Genomic DNA, 18,866 nt, shown 5'->3' on the forward strand with positions numbered 1-18,866 from the left:
CCTGTGCGAATAGTCGTTAGAAGACCATGTTGTAAATCCTTGAAGCAACAAATGTGTGCACCTCCAGTCCCTGTGAAGGCAAATACATTAACCTTCTCTCTATAACACCTTAAAAACTCTAACGTAAACTATCCCCTGGAGCGAAGCGCGCGCAAAGTTCAAATCTCGCATAAAATCATGTGTAGGAAAAATCGGAAGTGCGCGCGCCTTGAGAAAGTGACCCCTGTGACGTCACGGGGTACGTCGTGACGTCACGCCCACCTCCAACGGGCCGCGCGGCGGCTCGGATCTGTCCGCGAGCGCTCGGGCGGTTCCGCCAATCGCTCGACTCTGATTGGTCGTTGCGCGCCCCACCCCGCGACGGCGCCGATAGGCCGATGGTTTCGATCTATCTTCGCGACGACCCGAGTCGACGCGAGTTTTGGCACGTGCGTTGTGGTTGTGATTTTCGGCGGCCTTTCCGCTTTGCTGTCAGTTGACGTTGTCAATTTCGCCCCGGCGACTCTCTTCCCACTTAGCGCTGTCGCCGACGCCATCACCCTGGGGTACAGGATCAACGAGATGAAGGGGCTCAAGCCGGATAACGCCGTGAGTTACTTTCGCCGCTGTTACGATTTGACGCGATCGTTGCCCCCCGCGCTCGCCGGCTCCTCCTCGAAACGCCTGGAATGTCTTCAAGGGAGCGCGCGATTCCTGGAATTCCTGCGCCGACCGGCCTCGATATTACTTTTCTGCCCACAGTCGCGATCGTTCGAGTAAAACTAGAAGAACCAAACGAGACCGGCAAGCTGTTCGTCACATGTCATTTCAGGGTTAACTGCTAATTTCGCCGTACGTTTCATTGTTTCTCTTTTCTTTGAATAATTCACTGACAATACGTATTTCAGGTCGATTGTTATCACGGCGTGAGAATGCAAATTGTACTTCGAGGCAGAGGCTCACGGAGAGAGAATTTCTATTTCAAACAGTTCATTGCAGAACGGCTGAATAGTTGAGGAAGTTTTTTTTAATGGCTCCAAGTACAGATTTATTACTCACTGTTTACAACTCGAGTGACTCGTCGGCGCAGTAAATACACACGAACTTTAATCCTCTAAGCTTATTGCATGCCGACCAGTAATCTTCCCGAGAGAAAATAACAACCTAGATATAATTGTCCTGGTAATGGTTCTTAACGGCTTGTGACGTCAACGACGTGAAAGACGATATTTCCTCTTGACAATGTTGCTTCGACTCCGATGAAGAGGTCCAACCTCTGGCTGGAAAGCAATTGAGTAACTCTGTATTGTTCAGTGGGACTTGCGAAATCTTTCGAGATCTTACGTAAACCCTTGAAATTCGAGACGAGTGATTAGCCATTTTCCAAGAGACAAAAGTGGAATTGCGTAAATTCATACCGTTTATGGGAATTATTTCATTAATGTCTTGCACCAAGTACATGCATTTAAATGTCTGCACTCAACGGAATAATCATCGAAAGAGCGTATTAATAAATCGACAGAGGTATTTAAAGAGCTATGGCTTTTTTATGCTCATGCTGAGTATAAGGCAATGTGAAAGCTTGTCTCGAGTCCCACCGAGTGTCCCAAAATATATAAGCGAGACTGTAGCTAATCTCTCGGAGAATTTCATGGTCATGTGTTAGCCCATTAAGTCAGTAAAAGAGGTTTCCTTTCCATTTCTACAGAGACCGCTATTCCAAGATCGAATATCGAAGTCCGGAAATATCAACCCCAAGTGATAACTCAACGATTTATCATATTCGCGGTAATTCGCGAGGCTTCGAGGCCGCTCGCTTGGCCCTGTTCTCGTTAATCGCGATAACGGGACTCCCCGCAGCCTTATGAAATCATAGGTTATGTGACGCGGTCTTTTCTTTTTTATTTATTCCAAGGAAGTAGACGCCGAAAACGTTGGGCCGCGCACGTCCGCCAGGACTCGATACATCTAGGAAGCGCGGCGTGACCTCTTTGCCCTTGGCGAGTAGTCGACCGAGGAGCGCGAAGTGCTCGAGAGGGGAAGTGGGATGGGAGGGGAGGGAGGAAAGAGTAGAGCACCGCGCGGCGCATTCACGGATAACCTGGTCATTGAGGTGACCTAGGTGGGGCGCGGTAGAGGGGTGGAGGAAGGTGCTCCGTGATTGGTGGGGGAAGGTGCTCCGTGATTGGTGGGGGAAGGCGCGCTGTGATTGGTGGGGGAAGCGCGGCTCCAGGGGAAATACCCGTCCAACGTTATCAACCGTATAATTATTACATTTTCGTACTATTACTTTACTCCGGCGTGCCATGCATTTCTAAAATAATTATTCTATTATTACAGTGTTTGTACTGTTTACTTTAATCCGGCAAGCCGTGCGGTTTTAGAAGAATAATAATGCTATTATTACAGTATTGGTTTTTTTCTTCACTTTGGCGTGCCAGAGTAAAAGGTGTCTTTTTTTTAATCATGCGATCGAAGTCACTCGATTACGAGTCTCGCGTCATATCGTAGCTCTCTTTCACCTATGGGGAAATTCACTTCGAGGTCGCTCGAGACCGGAGGGTGCGACCTCGGGATGCCCTTCCACCCGTCTCGCGCAATCTTTCCTTTCTCATGTGAAACGTTCTCACATTTGATCCATCTTACGATATTCGCAGCTCTGCCAAATATCTCGATAAACTTTGAACCTAAGACTCCAGGTATCTGACTTTCTATTTGGCCATTGATTGATGGCTCCGATGATTTTTGACCCACCCTGACCTCTGAGATGAAAGAATGGAGGGGAAAATGAAAATGGAATTACGCGTGGTTCCCCTGGGCTGCGCGCGCAGGTTTACCGGGTGTAGTCCGCGCGCGGCAATGTTCGCCGGGTGAAGCGAACGTGCGCGCGCTGGTCTCCCCCCCACCCCCTCCTGGCAGCCTTACGGGCGCGCGCCTCAGTCACTCGTCAGTCGCGAGTCAGCCGCCGCCCTCGCTAGTCGCAGCTGTTTCTCGTCGTGGACCCTCGGCTCTACAGTTGCGCCCGCACGCCGCCAGGTGCGCACCTTTCGAGCCTATCCTACGGCGCGCGCCAGTCTCTCCCCGTGCCCTCGCGAGTCGTGACATGAAGACGGTGCCCATGTGCACCATCGACGATTTCGACGTCCAGCCGGAGGTGAGTGCCCCGTCCTTTCCGGTTATATTCAAGTCCTGATTCGCCCTGACCCCCTAGAGCGCGACGCCCCATTGGCGCCATTTCTTTGACCTTTGGTGCTATATTCCCGGGTCACGTGGCCCTTTTATACTCGGGCGGGGAAAATGTATCGTCGGTTATAGAAAGACTTTAGGTTAGATTTGCCACTACCCCCCCTCCACCTCGGCGTTTCCGGCGTCGAAAATAATTCACCCCTTATCTGCACCGTGGCACGCAAATACGCGCGTCTTATCGTCACGTACCGAGAGGTGACATTGTGCCTTCGGTACGAGACTCTTTAATCTCGGTACACGTGTAGCCGATGCTTAGTGCACTGAGAAAAAAGAAAAAAAAAGTTTCATTTAGCCAGTGACATATTTTAATAATATATATGTTTCACTCAAATCAATTGCCATGGTTCCGAGTAAATCCGGTTTATTTCAGTCTGAGCGTAATAATTATTTCAATTGATAGAATATTTCTTTGGTTCAATGGACTTTTTTTTTTTTCCTCGGTATGGGAATTTTTAGTTTCGAGGGAGGAGGAATGACGGCAGTGATGTAATTAAAAGTTGCGGTTGCTCACTTTTATATTCGTAATCTCAATATCTGGTATGTTTGCTCTTATTCTCACATTTTCACATTTTCGCATTTTCGCATTTTCACATTTTCGCATTTTCGCATTTTCGCATTTTCGCATTTTCGCATTTTTGCATTTTCACATTTTCACATTTTCACATTTTCACATTTTCACATTTTCACATTCTCACATTTTCACCTTTTTGGATTTTCTCATTTTCATATTTTCACAATCTTATGCGGACCCCCTTCATTTCCACCTTTAGAAGCTTCCCCGTTTCAACCCGGCCGTGACGTCACTCTCACGACGTCATTCACTTTCCGCGGAGATATCGGGTAAAAGTCCGATGGCGCTTATTACGCTCGCCGCGCCTCTCAATGGCCGATTATCGCCGGCAAAGCGACTTTCGCACGCGCCCCCGGAAACGCGTGACGCAACCGTTGCACCATCCGATATACAATAAACCCTATGGCGTTAATTCTCATCGGGCTTATTCCTTGTTCCGTTAATTTGCAAGTTGTAGTTGAAGAGTAGTCGTAAAGTAGGGAGACCCTTAGATTATTTCGGATGCGGTATCGCGTCGAGGCTTTTCCTGGTGTGCCGAATTCGGTTCTCGTGGTCGCGACCTTTTATTCGTACACCGCACCCAGGAGTTACGCATGAATGGGTATTAATATCCCGAGAATGGCCAACCTTGTCTCCGTTGGCGACGTCTCTTGGGCTCGGATAGAGATAGAGAGGAGGTTGAATGCCACGCGTTATCGTTCCGTTTTATTTTTTTATTTTTTTTTTATTTTATTTTTTCCCCAAATGAACTTTACGAAAATATATATTTTTTCTGACGAATCTTGGGAGGGTGTGATTGGGAGCACGTGAGTACGGGGAAAGTAGACGGTATAAGTACATGGGTGCAGGTAATGTCAAAATACATGTATATAGGTAGGCTGGAGTATATATGTATGCGCGGATGCAAGGACACGTATTTTTTGCAGATTAAAGCAACTTTATGTATTTTTGTAGATTAGAGCAATTTCTTATTTTTGCCGATTGGTGTAGTTTCTTTTTTTTTTATTTCTGCAAATTAGAGGTTTTTTTTTTTTATCTTGCAGATTGGAGCAGGGTTTTTCTTCTTGGTTTCTTTTTGCAATTGCAATTTTGCTGCCGTTGATGAGTCCCTGTCCGGTTGCAAAATTATTATTTTTACGAGCTAGGCGGACCCGAGACTCGGATGCTGCAATCCTGGTAGAGACGTGTACCTCTCGTTGCGCAATTACGACGAAACTTTGCCGTCTAGCGTCGCGGCCTTGCGTCCGAGGTGGACGTTACACGTGGCGCGAGAAATCGTCGCGATTAGTCGATCCGATCGATCGGGGCAGATCCGTCGCGGCGACCCTACGCAGGGGCTCGATTTAATCGCACGAATTGCGAACCCCCTACGAATTATCGTAACGAGGGTAAGGTATACGAAGGTCGCTACGCATGTTACCGATATATCTGCGCAAACGATCTGTACTGATTCAACTGACTAAACAGAAAAAAAAAATTTTTTTTTCTTTACCTACACAGCTTACGAATCGCTACGATTTTAATGCCACGTGGTGCGAATCGGTGTGACTTAATTGCATGGTTTACAAATCGCTACGATTTTAACTGCACGTGTTACGAATCGTTACGATTTATCGTAACGTCTCAGATCAGCTTAAATCGGCTCCCTGATAATTTTGTGTTAATTGATACGTACTGATTTAACCGACTACGATTAATCGCCACGTGGCGATTGCACATTGGTTTAACGTAGGAAGGGTCGTTACTTTGATAATCGATGAGCCCTAGAGTCGATTGATAAGCGAAAGCACTGCTTTGTTAATTGCGTAGCTGACGAAGCGAAACGCGTCGACCAAGTCGGTCGTAAAAAATCTCTCGTATCGGAATACCGGATTCGCAATGACCCGTTTCGCAAATTCCGTAATCGCAACGACCGGTAACAAAGTACTCGGTACCTAGAGACCAAAAAAAAAAAAAAACGAGTACACGTAATCGAGGCAAGGAAATATTTTGTTAATTCGAGGAATAATTGTTTCGGCCAAATGAACGCGGAATAAATTGGATGCGACGTTTCCTTCGGAGTTGCGAAAAATTTATTTTCCGTTCATTCGAGTTCGGGCCAATTGTTTTCCTTTCAATTAATAAAAATTATCTCGTCGGTACTAGTACGTTCATTCGTGTCGGGCCAATTGTTCCTTTCAATTAACAAAAATTATGTTATCGGTACTCGAAGAGACCTTTCCTCGGTTCTGTGGAAATTTTTCCTTTTTCAATTAGCCGGTGATAATGCTATCGTTGAATTCGAGGGAGATTCGTCATCGCTTTTACTTGCACTACTTTTCTTTCTTATCTCCAAGGGTCGTGCCCTCGAAAATGATCGGCCTCTCTTATCTCCCAGACCGTCTAATTGCGCAAACGTTACTCCCATACGTCCCGTAATTAACCGAAATATTGGCAATTATCAAGCTCTTAATACCCGAGGAATTTACTCGGGACACAAGTGATAAAAGCTACGAGAATGTGGAGGCGAAGAAATGTCTCCATTTTTTATCTTTTTTTTTTCCTAGAGTTTAGATATCAATTTAATTCCTAGATATCAGACATTCCCCGGCGGTTCTTCCCCGAGGTCGGTAATCCGTGCCAATAATCAATGGCGATTATCGGGGGAAAAAAAAAGAAAAATTAAGGACTTTGGAGGCGCGCCGACAGACGTCTCGCGTGATAAGAGATAACAGCCGAAGACTTTAATCGCCGACTTTTGATGTCACCTTCGCCGTTTTATTTATTCACAGTTGATTTATACCGCGGATGTTCAGCTCGTGCAAAACGGCGGAGAAAGGAAGAAAAAGAAAAGAAATTCCCGAATCTAGAAATGCAACTCGGCGGGCGAATTAATGCACTTGTCTGTACCTCTATTATTATTATTTTTTTTTTTTAAGTACAGTTAACAGTATTTCTTGACTATTATCCGTTACATTGTAATAACACTTGTAATCCTCGTAATTTATTTGCGAATGTAGAGCAATTGCTCGTTTGTCGTATTTAAATCCAATACCGACCTACTTGGTACTTGCATCGAGTGAATTAGCGCAAATTGAGGCGTCGATTGCATCTCGTTGCCTTGCACTTCCTGGTCATTGAACTATCCTTCCATCGTGCGAACCTTAAACCCAAATATGAATTATTAAGGGCCTTGAACCTCAAATTGAACGATTGGAATGATCGATACAATCCTACACCAAATTTGTAATTGATTTTCGATGAGTACGCTTAGAAGAAAAAATTCATTTAACCTGTGTAATAATTCTGGCTTTTCATTTACAGATCAGAGATGCCGTCAAAGACCTCATCTTGTCGGACGATCAGCTCCGGGTGGTCATGCAGAAGCTTAATGTGGAGATAGAACGTGGATTGTCGAAAGAGACCCACGATGAGTCCATTGTCAAATGTTTCTCCACCTACGTCCAAGATCTGCCCAATGGGACAGGTGAGGAAGCTGGGAAAAGAAGAATAAAACACGGGAGAAATCTCAGATTGTTTCTTAGAACTAAGAAAAAATATATACATATACACATTTATTTATTTAACGCACGTGAGTTCATCTCTGATGTCGAAGACACTGCATTTTTCATATTTTAATTAATTTTTACCATCATCGCTGGATTTTATTCAGTAGAAAAATTTCAGAGGAGCGAAGGTAACTTTCAAATTGGATTACCGATTTTTTTTGTGCATTAGTTTAATTATCATTTGTATTTTACATGAGTGATAAGAAAAGGGAACATGTCTGAGCTTTGATAAGGTCTGAGGTAGAGAGGGGAGACTGATGCAGTGTTTTTTTGTATCGCAGAGAAGGGCAATTTTCTCGCCCTGGACCTCGGAGGCACGAACTTCAGGGTCCTCCTCATCACCCTGGACGGGCAGAACTTCGACATGAAGAGCAAGATATACGCGATCCCGCAGAGCCTGATGCTGGGCTCGGGGACCCAGCTCTTCGACCACATCGCGAGGTGTCTGGCGCTTTTCGTGAAAGAACTTAAACTGGAGAAGGAGACCCTGCCTCTCGGGTTCACTTTCAGCTTCCCACTTGTCCAGCATGGATTGACCAAAGGCACCCTCGTCAGGTGGACCAAGGGATTCAACTGCAGCGGCGTAGTCGACGAAGACGTTGTCGCACTCCTCGAGGAGGCCATCGCCAGGAGGAATGTGGGTTCTCGCGATTTTTCAATTATTGATTTTAAAATTATTCAGTGTACCCAATTTGGAGGACAGTTTTATTAATATTTGGACTCCTCAGGATGTCAAGATCGACGTGTGCGCCATCCTGAACGACACGACCGGGACTCTGATGTCCTGCGCCTGGAAGAGCCGAAATTGCCGCATCGGTCTTATCGTTGGTGCGTCCCCTTTCCTCTCTTCCATTTTCATTTTTCTTTTTTTCTCTCTTTGAAAATCATCTCAGGAGGTCATTTTAAGGGAAGTTCTTCCGCTCCTCAGGAACCGGCACCAACGCCTGCTACGTGGAGCAGACCTCGAACGCCAAGTGCGCCATCCCCGAGAGATACGACCCCAAGAAACCGCACATGCTGATTAATTGCGAATGGGGCGCCTTCGGGGAACAGGGAGTCCTCGACTTCATCATCACCGAGTTCGACCGCGACATCGACGAGAACTCGACGCACCCTTCTAAGCAGCTCTTCGAGAAGATGATCTCGGGCATGTACATGGGCGAGCTTACCAGGCTCGTCCTCCTCAAGCTCATCAACCTGGGCCTCCTGTTCGACGGGAAGTGCCCGAAGGAGCTGAAGAAACCGGGCAACTTCTTCACGAAGTACGTCTCGGAGATCGAGAGGTGCGTACCCGAGACCCTGAAGACTCTCCTGAGGTGATAAGAGCGTGGTACTCGTTTATCAGGCCCTCCTCGTGACAGGGTGTGTCGAATCATTTGGACATTTATTAAGTATTTAGGTTTAATTAATTCTAGGGGGATTTAAATGTAAGGAATAGAGGCATCTTTGTTTTGATTGGCACGTCCATTATATTTTTTTTTTCTTTTTAGCGACGCCAAGGGCAAGTACACGAACTGCCGGGAGATCCTGGCAGAGATCGGTTGTCGCAACGCCACGGACCAGGACTGCGAGAACGTCAGGTTCGCCTGCTCGGTCGTTTCCCGGCGAGCTGCGCACCTCGCCAGCGCAGGTATAGCGACGCTTCTGGAGAAGATGGGGGAGAACAACGTGACGGTCGGCGTCGACGGGTCCGTCTACAGATACCACCCTCACTTCCACAATCTCATGACGGAGAAGATCAGTCAATTGCAGAAGTACAAGGTGAACTCTCGCTGCGAGTTTTTATCGGACCTAAGAAATTTAACTTGATTTTTTTCTATTCTCATAAATTATTAAAGCTTTAATCTAAAGGCCCGAAGGAACGCCTCGACACCCATGAAATTTCATTTTCTTTTTTGCTTGCAAATTCTTTTCTAAAAAGTTCATTCTCTTAATTTCTTGTATGTATATTCACGTGGTGATCTAAGACTGGCATCGATTGTTTAGTTTATCGGATGAACATTGGCAATTTTTTTTTTTTTTTGCAGTTCGACCTGATGCTGTCCGAAGATGGGAGCGGTCGCGGGGCGGCGCTGGTCGCCGCGGTGGCGTCGCAACATCGGTGAAGACCAGATCGGCCGGATCGTTTCTACTTAACGCTTAGATAAGATTTACACTAAGTAACGATGAAATTGATATATTATATATATTTCTGTATATAGGGAAGAGAGCGCACGAAGCGTAGCGATAGGCTGGCGATCGATTCCGAGCTGGTACGAGGACGAGGAGGTCGAGTTTGCGAGTTCGTTCACGTGAGACCGTTCACGTGTCTCCGAACGCGCGTTGGTTAATCCCACGTTGTAAACATGCAGGATGTAACGAAAGAAAATTAGGAAGCCACGTATCACACAGCGGCTCATTACGCCGTAAACGCGGAAATTCGTTGTTTTTATTCATTACATGCAGATCATGCACCGTGGAAAAAGAAAATAGTACAGGATATTTCGACTCCATTTTCAAAGATGGCGCTGTGTGCGCGTTGGATACTGATTTTGGGGGTTACACCCTGTATTGGGGTAATCGACGCGCCATGTGAACGGGTCCTTGATCGAAGGGTAGGACTTTTCGACGGATTCCGCAGGACCTCCGCGAGACGCTGCGGAATCTCCGCAATTTTCGGCGGGTCCGCGGCCTCGCTCCGCCGGACGGTGATGCCTGCGTTCCTTTTCGGTATTATTTCGAGGTTAGGTGTCGGGCTCTGATGTCAGCGACGCGTACTACTTGAGTCGGTATACGTACTACTTTTTTTTCATTTTTCTTTCTCGTCTCCTTTTCTTTAACGATGTCCAATCCACGGACTTCCAGAGGCGACCCGCGAAGCACTACAGGCTGTCGTCCTCTCAAATCATTACGTAAAACGCAACAAAGTGATCGATTAGCGGCGTACATCATTAATTATGTCGTCTCTCTTTTCTTTTCTTTTTTTCACTCCTCGAGTGACGGGATGAATCGCAAAATCGGATTTCTTGATCGCATTCGTCGTTTCGTCCCCTAGAGAGGAGTCGGTGGGGTTTCGCGTATCTTTACTGCGCATGCGTATGCAAGTGCGTACTTGGCGCGAAACTCTACCGAGTTTTCGGACCTTGGTGTCGCGTTAGAACTAGGCGTTGGCGCGCACTTCCCTTTTAAATGAAATCATGTAGGTGAAATAATGTTTATATTTATCGTGATGGCTGTTAGTTCGCGGACAGGTTAGCGCGGCTTTTCGGGCTCCTCGAAACCGCCGCGGAATGTCCGCGCGTTGTGCTAGCTCGCGAAGAGTTACGTGGGCGGAGTTTTGTGGTTAGAAATTCTTCTTCGTTTATCGTTTCCCCTCACCCCGGAATCGGTTCTTCTGTCATTTAGCGTCATTTGAAATTCACGCCATCCGGCTGCTGAGAATTTACTAGAGGGTCTCGATTTTGCGAAGTATTGAAACGAGTAAAGTGTCCCGATCATGGAATAAAGAAACCACGTAATTTATTGTACTGGGCGTTGTTATTTGTGATATTACACATTTCGTATTTTTTGGTTAATGGCTTAATTGAAATGTGTGATTGTTTCATTTAGAGGGGTCTCGTTTCGGGTTTGATTAATTGCATTTGAATTTCCCGCCGTTTGCTTTGAAGGGGGCAGTTTAGTGTCTTTAAATTCTCGGGAATTTAAGCTCGAGTAATATAACCAAGAATGTTGCGGTAATTTAAAAACGTCTTGATTCGTTTTGATACGTTTGGGCAGTTTTTAAGTTGTTCAATTAATTAAACTTAAACGGTCGAATTTGACTGGTTAATCTGAACGACGGTTAGTGGAAGTTAACCTGCCGTTAAAATGTGACGGGACGTGCGACTCATCGTAACCGAGGATTAGTTTTTTGACCGAGGTTGGTGGAACAATAATCTCGTTCTCGGTTGTATTACGGTAATATACGCACTGAAAACTAGGTGTGGTGATCCGGTTAATTGTTTGAAATTCCCTCCCCTGATTGTCCACTGGCCCTGGTCGATGCGGTGACCTCGCGGGTCCACAGCCTTGGTTGACGTTTCGCTATGCGCGCGCAGTGAACGTGGAAGGAAAACATGGCGGCGGTCTGGTGACGTTCGTCTCCACTCGAGGGTATCAAATGCTCGTGAAAAACATCTGTCGGCCGTTTCTCGCTTTTTGCCGCGGTAGTTTTCCCCCTTAACGGAAGGTTTGCGCAAAAGTGCGTCCCGAGTGAACATGATGAACATGTGGAAAGTGAGGGAGCTGATGGACAAGGCGTAAGTATCGCGCGGACGATCCCGCACGCGACATAACCTCGCTTTTACTTTTTCCTCTCCCCGACTTCGCTACGTTTTGCGCGTTCGCGCGGCGAAATGGAACGTACCGGGAATTTCTCGAATGTAGTGATGCTTTTTCCCCGTGGCCCTGAACTTTCAGCGAGTCGATTTTCCGACTATTAGGTTAAATTGCTCTCTTATGGCGCAACTGCCTGAAACGGCAAAAACTAGTTTAGCAAGATTGAAGAGTACTTTTCATTTTATTTTGGATGCACGATCGCTCGCTTTTCAGTCACCTTTGGGGGCCGGTCTTTATAAGTACAGATCGAATGGGCGTGCATCGAGACTTTTATGAGGGAATTGGAATTTGCTCGGTGCACTGATCGTTATGTTTTACTAGAATTTGTTGTGATACGTGCTCCGTCAGTTTAATGCAGCAGACATGACTACAGAGAAATGTGGATCGTAAACGTCATGCCTTCATTTCTAGTTAAGTAGCATAGGAACCGGTGTGAATTTTCGTAATTAAGAAAAGAAATAGCTTTGCTCGTTTTATTTGACAAGTCGGCCGAGTACTAACAAGGTTAAAATAGATATTGTAGTCGACTGAAAATTAACTGAGTTTTTATCTCTGCCGTATCGTTATCTTCCGTGGGAAGTAGTCAACATGTAATTATTGCATATCAGTCAACGATAGATACAACTGAATTACAGTTTTGCGGTTCGACGTGTCACAACCTAGAAGAAACCAGTTTTATGAGATTCGATAGTCTTGTACACAAGATTTATTTTTGACCCAGAATCAAGAATTTCAACAGTTATCTCTGAGATCGCCTCAATGATAAGAAATCAGCTCCAGACAATGTCACTTTCGATTCGCCGGTTATTTGACATTTTGCTGATAATAAGAATGGTGGAAAACAAATCCTGATATTAAAAGTGTACAAATAAAAGCTATGTATCGTTTATTCTAATTTTCTCTTCACATTTATATGTGATAAAATGTATTCTTGCAGGACCAATGTGGTAATGAACTATACAGAAACAGAAGCAAAAGTTCGGGAAGCCACAAACGACGACGCTTGGGGTCCCACAGGTAATCGTAACAATTTTGATTATTTTAAGGCGTATTGTAGAGCAAATGTGGTTTCTAAAAATTGGCTCGCAATCTTTAACAATTGTTTATCGTTTAAATGTCCAGGGGCCATGATGCAGGAATTGGCACAAGCCACGTTCACATACGAACAGTTCCCTGACGTGATGTCAATGCTGTGGAAACGGATGTTGCAAGAAAACAAGCGAAACTGGCGTCGCACGTACAAAGTATGAACATATTATTTTATTTATTGATTTAAATGTAGAGTGATGATTCTCCTTGTTAAACTAGTCGATCTTGATTTTTCCAGTCTCTCTTGCTGCTCAATTATCTGGTCCGAAACGGTTCCGAACGCGTCGTCACGTCGTCTCGGGAGCATATCTACGATCTTCGATCACTAGAGAACTACACATACATCGACGAATTTGGGAAGGATCAGGGGATTAACATCAGGCACAAAGTTAGAGAGCTGATCGATTTCATCCAAGACGACGATAAACTCAGGGAAGAGAGGAAGAAGGCCAAGAAAAATAAAGACAAGTACGTAGGCATGTCGAGCGAAGCGATGGGCATGAGGTTCGGTGCTGGAGACCGATGGACGGACAATCCCAAGTGGACCAAACCTAGCCCCGATAACTACAATGATTGGGACAGAGACAGTCGAGGAAGAGGTTTCGAAGACGCCAATAACAGGTATCGATGCAATAAAAATGATAGAGAATCCTCTATTACACCGGGATATTTCGTGTCACGTGAGAACATTAATGTCGGTCTCGTTGCAGCGACGATGGCGAGAGAGAGGACTCCGATAACGAAGGCCATCCGAGTCCAAGAAGAGGTGGTCGAGAGTACAGGGACACCGCAGAGTCTATAGACCGAATTGGCAAGACGTCACAGCCCTCCACACCTGCGAACACCTCCCCTGCCAGAATAGCACGCGCTATAAAAAAGGTTGATCTAGGAGCAGCTGCCAATTACGGGAAAGACCAATTGAATGTGAGTGCTCCATCGAACCGATACGTCCTTTTCGTTGATATCTTGTGCCCCTTCGGAACACCTGCCGAAGTGATGGAATTGCCATGTCTTGAGCTAAAAGTCTACCTTCTTATCTTGGAAAAGTCAACAGCCGTGCGCGATAAGGGGAGACACGAAATCGACTTATTAATCACGCGTTTGCATCATGTATTATGTATGTGTATTTATACGATAAAGGATATAACCTACAAATTCCAGGAGGGCACGCCGACCAAGTCCGGTAACCTGATGTCCTCACCGGTTAAGCAGCCCCAGAAAAGCAAAAACGACATTCTAAACGACATATTCAACTCGCAGAACGAGAATAACGACGCGCCGGCTACTGATAACGATGACTATGATGACTTCAACCCAAGGGCGAACAATTACACTCCGGTCCAAACGCAGAACGTTACTGCGGAATTTGGCGACTTTGCCAGTGCTTTCGGCACCGGCGCGAGGACGAACGATAATGGCGACGAGTTTGCGGATTTCACGTCGGCGTTTAATTCTGGAGTGAACATTTCGCCAGCCCCGCAGGCCCAAATCTCGCTGATGGGCGCCACCATTCCTAGTATCGGCAACCCTTTGGCGGCCAATATGGCGAGCTCGACGCTGATTGGCTCGCAGCACCCGACCGTGACGTCACCGCCGGCAAATCTGGCAAGTTCCAATCTGCTGACGCCGAGCAACAACGCGACCGGCAATATATTCTCACCGTTACCTCCTCAAGGATTAAACATGAACAACCAACCGCAGTCGCTCAACAGCTCGAACAATAATCAAGGTTTTTATCGAAGCTTACTGATGAAGCGTGTAGTTTTTTAATTTCAAGGTTCAGGAATTTAGTGAGGTTCGTTTTTAGCCCTTTCGAACGCGGACCTCCTGACGGATCTCGACGGGTTCAACTCCATGCCCACGATCCCCACCTTGGGTCAGGCGAATAATGTGAACGCAAACCTTTTCGGCATCGCGAGCTCCACGTCCAATCCTGTGGATTTCAACACAGGTATGAAGAAATAGTTCTAGATTGATAGGTTAACTCTTGCGATGCCTCTTTTCAAGTGAAACTTCCTTGGTAGTTTTAATCTCGAGGCAAAGCGTCACGCAGAATTCTCAGGAAGAGAAGTGTCGTCTATCGTATCAATCCTTTTATTATCTGCCAAGAAGTCTCACTTTGCAACGGTAGGCGAGTTTTTAAATTAATTTTCCCACGTGCTGCGTTGACAATAATCGACGATCTCGAGTATCGGTCGTGTCGTTGGTGGTAGAGTGAAGTAGTGAGTGTTAAGAAAGGATTGCAAAGAGACTCGAGTGTGCGAAGAGGAGCTTCGGTGGGAACGAGTGTGCTCCTTTTGGTCGGAGGAAGTAACGCCCCCAAGTCAGAATTTCCTTGCAGATGGGAGACCCGAAGAGGAGATGGATACCTCGAGCCTTGCGGCGAGTCGACTTTTGGACTCGATTAGTGTGATAAAGAGCGAAGCAGAGCTTCTACGAGTCAAGTCGATGATCACTGATTATTCGAGGCACCTGATGGGGCCGATGACACCTCAGAGGTACGCAGGAGTGGATGGTGAACCTGACGTCGATGCCATTTTGTATGGCAGAGTGCTGGAGGCTGTCGTCGAGAGGTTCGATCCAAAATGGCCACTCGCAGGCTGCGAGGTAGACCCTGTAGTGAAGAATCTTTTTGTAGTGGAAGGTGCAAACTGTGTACTCTTCAACGAAGCCCTGCTAGTTCTGACCGATGCCCTGAAGAGATTTGAGGACAGGAAAATTGTGCATTCTGTCGTGGCGATCCTGGAAGAGCTGGTGAAGAGCGATGCACCGTTCTCTGCACTTGTGAACGCATGTCACGGTGGTGATGTGGAATTAGTGGGGAAATGTGGTAGCGATGAAGTGGAAGAGTTGACAAAAAGTCGTGACAGGGATGATATGAAGCCGATGATAATCCTTAAAAACGGTGTCTCTTCGGGGTTGCAAAAAGCCATAGCAGAGCAAAGCTGGCAGGACACCATCAGGGTCTTGGCCTCTCTGCCTGGCAGAGTGGCGAACAAATTGCAGAGGAACACTCCGGATGCCTTTGTTCCTGAAGAGTATGCTCGCATTCTATCGTTCCACATATCCAGAGCAGTGGTCTTCATGGCTGAAGGACTTTCCAAAGTGAAGATACATCCGGATCTAGGAAAACTCTCCACGTTGATGAGCAAGTTGATTCTCTCCACGAATGCGAGTTACTACTCCAGCCTGGTCGAGGTGTTCTCTGAACTGTGTGCGAAGGACTCTTCAGAACCGAGATTCCTCGTCAGAGACATTCTTCTTAACTTGGAAAGGCCTAGCGTAGAACCAGTTGCAGTTTTGTTTCTGAAGAATCACAGAATAGATGGAATCGCTGGAATGATTTGTGAGTTACTGAAGAACTCCAACTGGAAATATGCGCTGACTGTGAGGATCCCGATGATGTCTTATTACGAGGATGACACCTTGATAGAGAACCTGGTGCAATGCCTGAAGACTGATAAGGAGGTTATATTGGAGGTCGTCTCAAAGCTGCTGGATACCTGGGGAAACAGAAGTGCCCTGAAGCACACAACTTTCAACCAGCATGTGTATGTCACGAAACTGATTATTCTCTCGATGAGGAACTTGAAGAGCAGCCTGCGAGACTCAGAATTGGCCACCCTGAAGAGGTCCCTTCTCGACGGTGTGCCTTCTCACCTGGAATCCATCGACCCCATCATTAGGTACCTAGGCATGATAACTGGCGAGATACTCGTCGACATGCTAAACGAATCCAAGGATGCCCCAAAATTGACCTTCGAGTACGACCAAGTTACCCCAGAAATAGCAAAGCTCCTCGAAGACCTGAAGACCCTTGGCACGAAAGGTGGAACCCTGGACAACGAGGGGGATCTTTGCTTCGGACATCTTGAGTTTTCTACGATTGGATATAAGAAAATCTACGAACTTGGGGTACAGTGTAAAATTATAAAGGATTCTGAAGATGAGCAAAGCTCTTCAGGGTCAGAGGTTGTCGCGGTGAAAGGGGTAGGTGGGAAGTTAGCTGGAGGAGAATCGAGTGCCATGAAACCGGTGGTGAGAACGCAGAGTACCAAAGAGGATTCTGAAGAGCAGGAGTTCGACGAGGACGACTTGGACAGCGATGACGAAGCGGTCCCTAAAGATATCTCCATTTATGAAGTCAGGGTCTTGGAGAACAAGAGGCCGTTCTATCTGAGAGACCTTCTGGACACCTTAACAGGTTCCACCTCGGATACCAACTCGGTTATTTTCTCAGCGTGTCTGGAGAACGCCGAAGAGATGATAACTTCTCAGCTGCCGAACGACGATGCATCCTTCGCAGTTGAGCTCCTGGCGGTCCTGTCAACCCTTGAAGACCGAGTCTACGTGGAGAACTTTTTGGACCTGGTGCTGAGGTCCTGCGTGGCCATCGTCAAGGTGTATCCTAAGGAAACTGCAGAGTTCCTGTGCAAGGAGTTCCACGCAGAGATGACCTCACACCCTGTCAGGCAGAAGGTGTTTTTCCTGAGGATCCTGGAAGAGGCTGCTAGGAGTCTCTCCGAGGTCCAGGTGGAGGCAGACCCTGAAGAGACCTCTTCGCCTGGAAAACAAGAGCAGAAACCTCCAGCGAAATCGATATCTCTGCTGATCGATAGCTCCAGCTTCAGAACCCACGAAGTCCTCTTCGATGACGATGACCTCTTCCAGGTGTTTCGCAGCGAAGACTCGAAGAGTGACTGGAGGAACGTCGTCCAGAAGAGGATCGACTCCAATACCAGGAGGTTTGCCAGCTCGACGAAGATAGTGAAGTGCTCTGTGAACAGATTTGGTGAAGTTGCTTCGTCATTCTTTTATCCTTTAGTGTTTGGATTGGACAAAAGAGGTGGCTTTGGCTTCTTGGTGCCGATTCGATACGAAGACCAGGAGAATATTCTTCTCGTCAGCTTCTTAAACACCTTGTCAACTATTGTCGTAGCTGCCAGGAATTGTTCTCGGGCTGCGAAGATGGGGAGGGAGCTTCTGGAGCTGGCTTGGACCCTGCGGTACCATGGCCAGAGCAGGGTCAGGCTCGCCGTCATCAGGAATGCTGCTTCTGTGCTTGTGTCCGTGCCTAGTGACATCGTTGCCCAGGAGATGCTGGACCTTGTCTTTGAATTCAAGGCCTGGCTTCTTGATGTCACTCGCAACACCTTCAAGGGGGATCCTGACGATGAGTGTAAACGTGTTGGCAGGAACGTCGTCGCCATGATTGACTCTCTTTTCGTCGACCTGTTAAAATCCTGATTCCATTATTTTTCTATCGATCGATCAATCAAGAGGTCTCTCTATTATGCATTAAGCAAGAAAATTAATTAACTTTATAATTGTACTTCAGTGATATATTTTATAAGTGTGAGAGGGAGTCGAGGCAAAAATACACTACGATTACTTAGATGAGTATTTCCAGGTTCTTTCACTTTTCTTTCATTTCGAATGTCGGATTTTTGTTGCATCCAGGTCGAATCGGATTATCGCAGGCCCAGAATCTGCTGACACCGGTTTCTGCCTGCCCTAAGGGCCACAATTCGAATAACCAAATCGGTGCCCAGGTTGGCTCCACGTGGGCTGGAACGGGCCTCAACATCGACCTGGACAACATCATGGGGAGCAAAGCGAAACAGACAGGACCTGCTCCTACGATGAACCAGTTGGCCAGTAACAGTCCTCAACATCAATCTAAACCGATGGGTAAATCTCATAATTTTTTACTTCAGCAATTTCCATAATCATCCCTATTATCATCGACCTCTCCAAACTTTCAATCGTTTATTCCACTTTTATCCGACTTACATGCACCGAATCAATAATTTCTATTTTTCTATAAAAATGAAAATGCATGGGCTTCGAGACCTTTGTTAGGACTTCCGTAATCATGTGGTAAAATAAAAAAAGAAAAATTCTGTATCTTCAGTTCGGAAAATGTTTCATGAACGATTGAACTTTTGGGTATGCCACTTTGGTATCGCCTTAGATATGGACTTTTTTTAGTTGATTATTAATTAATATTTTTATTACATTGTTTCAGGTACGTCGACGATGGGCTACTCGTCGCCACAGCAGCAGAGCAACGCCAC

The 18,866-nt window shown here is 46.3% G+C and overlaps 2 protein-coding genes across 4 annotated transcripts; both read left to right on the top strand.

The window, feature by feature from the left end:
* The first annotated feature begins 402 nt into the window (after positions 1-402).
* On the top strand, positions 403-10,850 carry LOC105703667 (hexokinase type 2). 2 transcript variants are annotated; one of them, XM_012432206.1, is made up of 7 exons: positions 403-588; positions 7,100-7,262; positions 7,626-7,981; positions 8,073-8,172; positions 8,273-8,627; positions 8,835-9,105; positions 9,372-10,850. In XM_012432206.1, exons 1-7 carry the CDS (start codon positions 562-564, stop codon positions 9,447-9,449), a joined length of 1,350 nt encoding a protein of 449 aa, XP_012287629.1. In that variant the 5' UTR covers positions 403-561; the 3' UTR covers positions 9,450-10,850. The 2 variants fall into 2 exon arrangements, with proteins under 2 accessions (XP_012287629.1, XP_012287628.1); XM_012432205.1 differs by lacking the exon at positions 403-588 and adding an exon at positions 2,920-3,133.
* Positions 10,851-11,345: 495 nt separating this feature from the next.
* Positions 11,346-18,327, top strand: LOC105703665. 2 transcript variants are annotated; one of them, XM_012432203.2, is made up of 9 exons: positions 11,346-11,621; positions 12,638-12,717; positions 12,823-12,944; positions 13,028-13,410; positions 13,500-13,713; positions 13,951-14,518; positions 14,597-14,740; positions 15,131-18,071; positions 18,250-18,327. In XM_012432203.2, exons 1-8 carry the CDS (start codon positions 11,581-11,583, stop codon positions 18,034-18,036), a joined length of 4,458 nt encoding a protein of 1,485 aa, XP_012287626.1. In that variant the 5' UTR covers positions 11,346-11,580; the 3' UTR covers positions 18,037-18,071; positions 18,250-18,327. The 2 variants fall into 2 exon arrangements, with proteins under 2 accessions (XP_012287626.1, XP_012287625.1); XM_012432202.2 differs by lacking the exon at positions 18,250-18,327 and having other exon boundaries at positions 15,131-18,192.
* The last annotated feature ends 539 nt before the right edge of the window (positions 18,328-18,866 follow it).

The sequence above is a fragment of the Orussus abietinus genome, unplaced genomic scaffold, assembly GCF_000612105.2.
Source record: "Orussus abietinus isolate OABI.00-Male unplaced genomic scaffold, Oabi_2.0 scaffold26, whole genome shotgun sequence".
NCBI lineage: Eukaryota > Metazoa > Arthropoda > Insecta > Hymenoptera > Orussidae > Orussus > Orussus abietinus.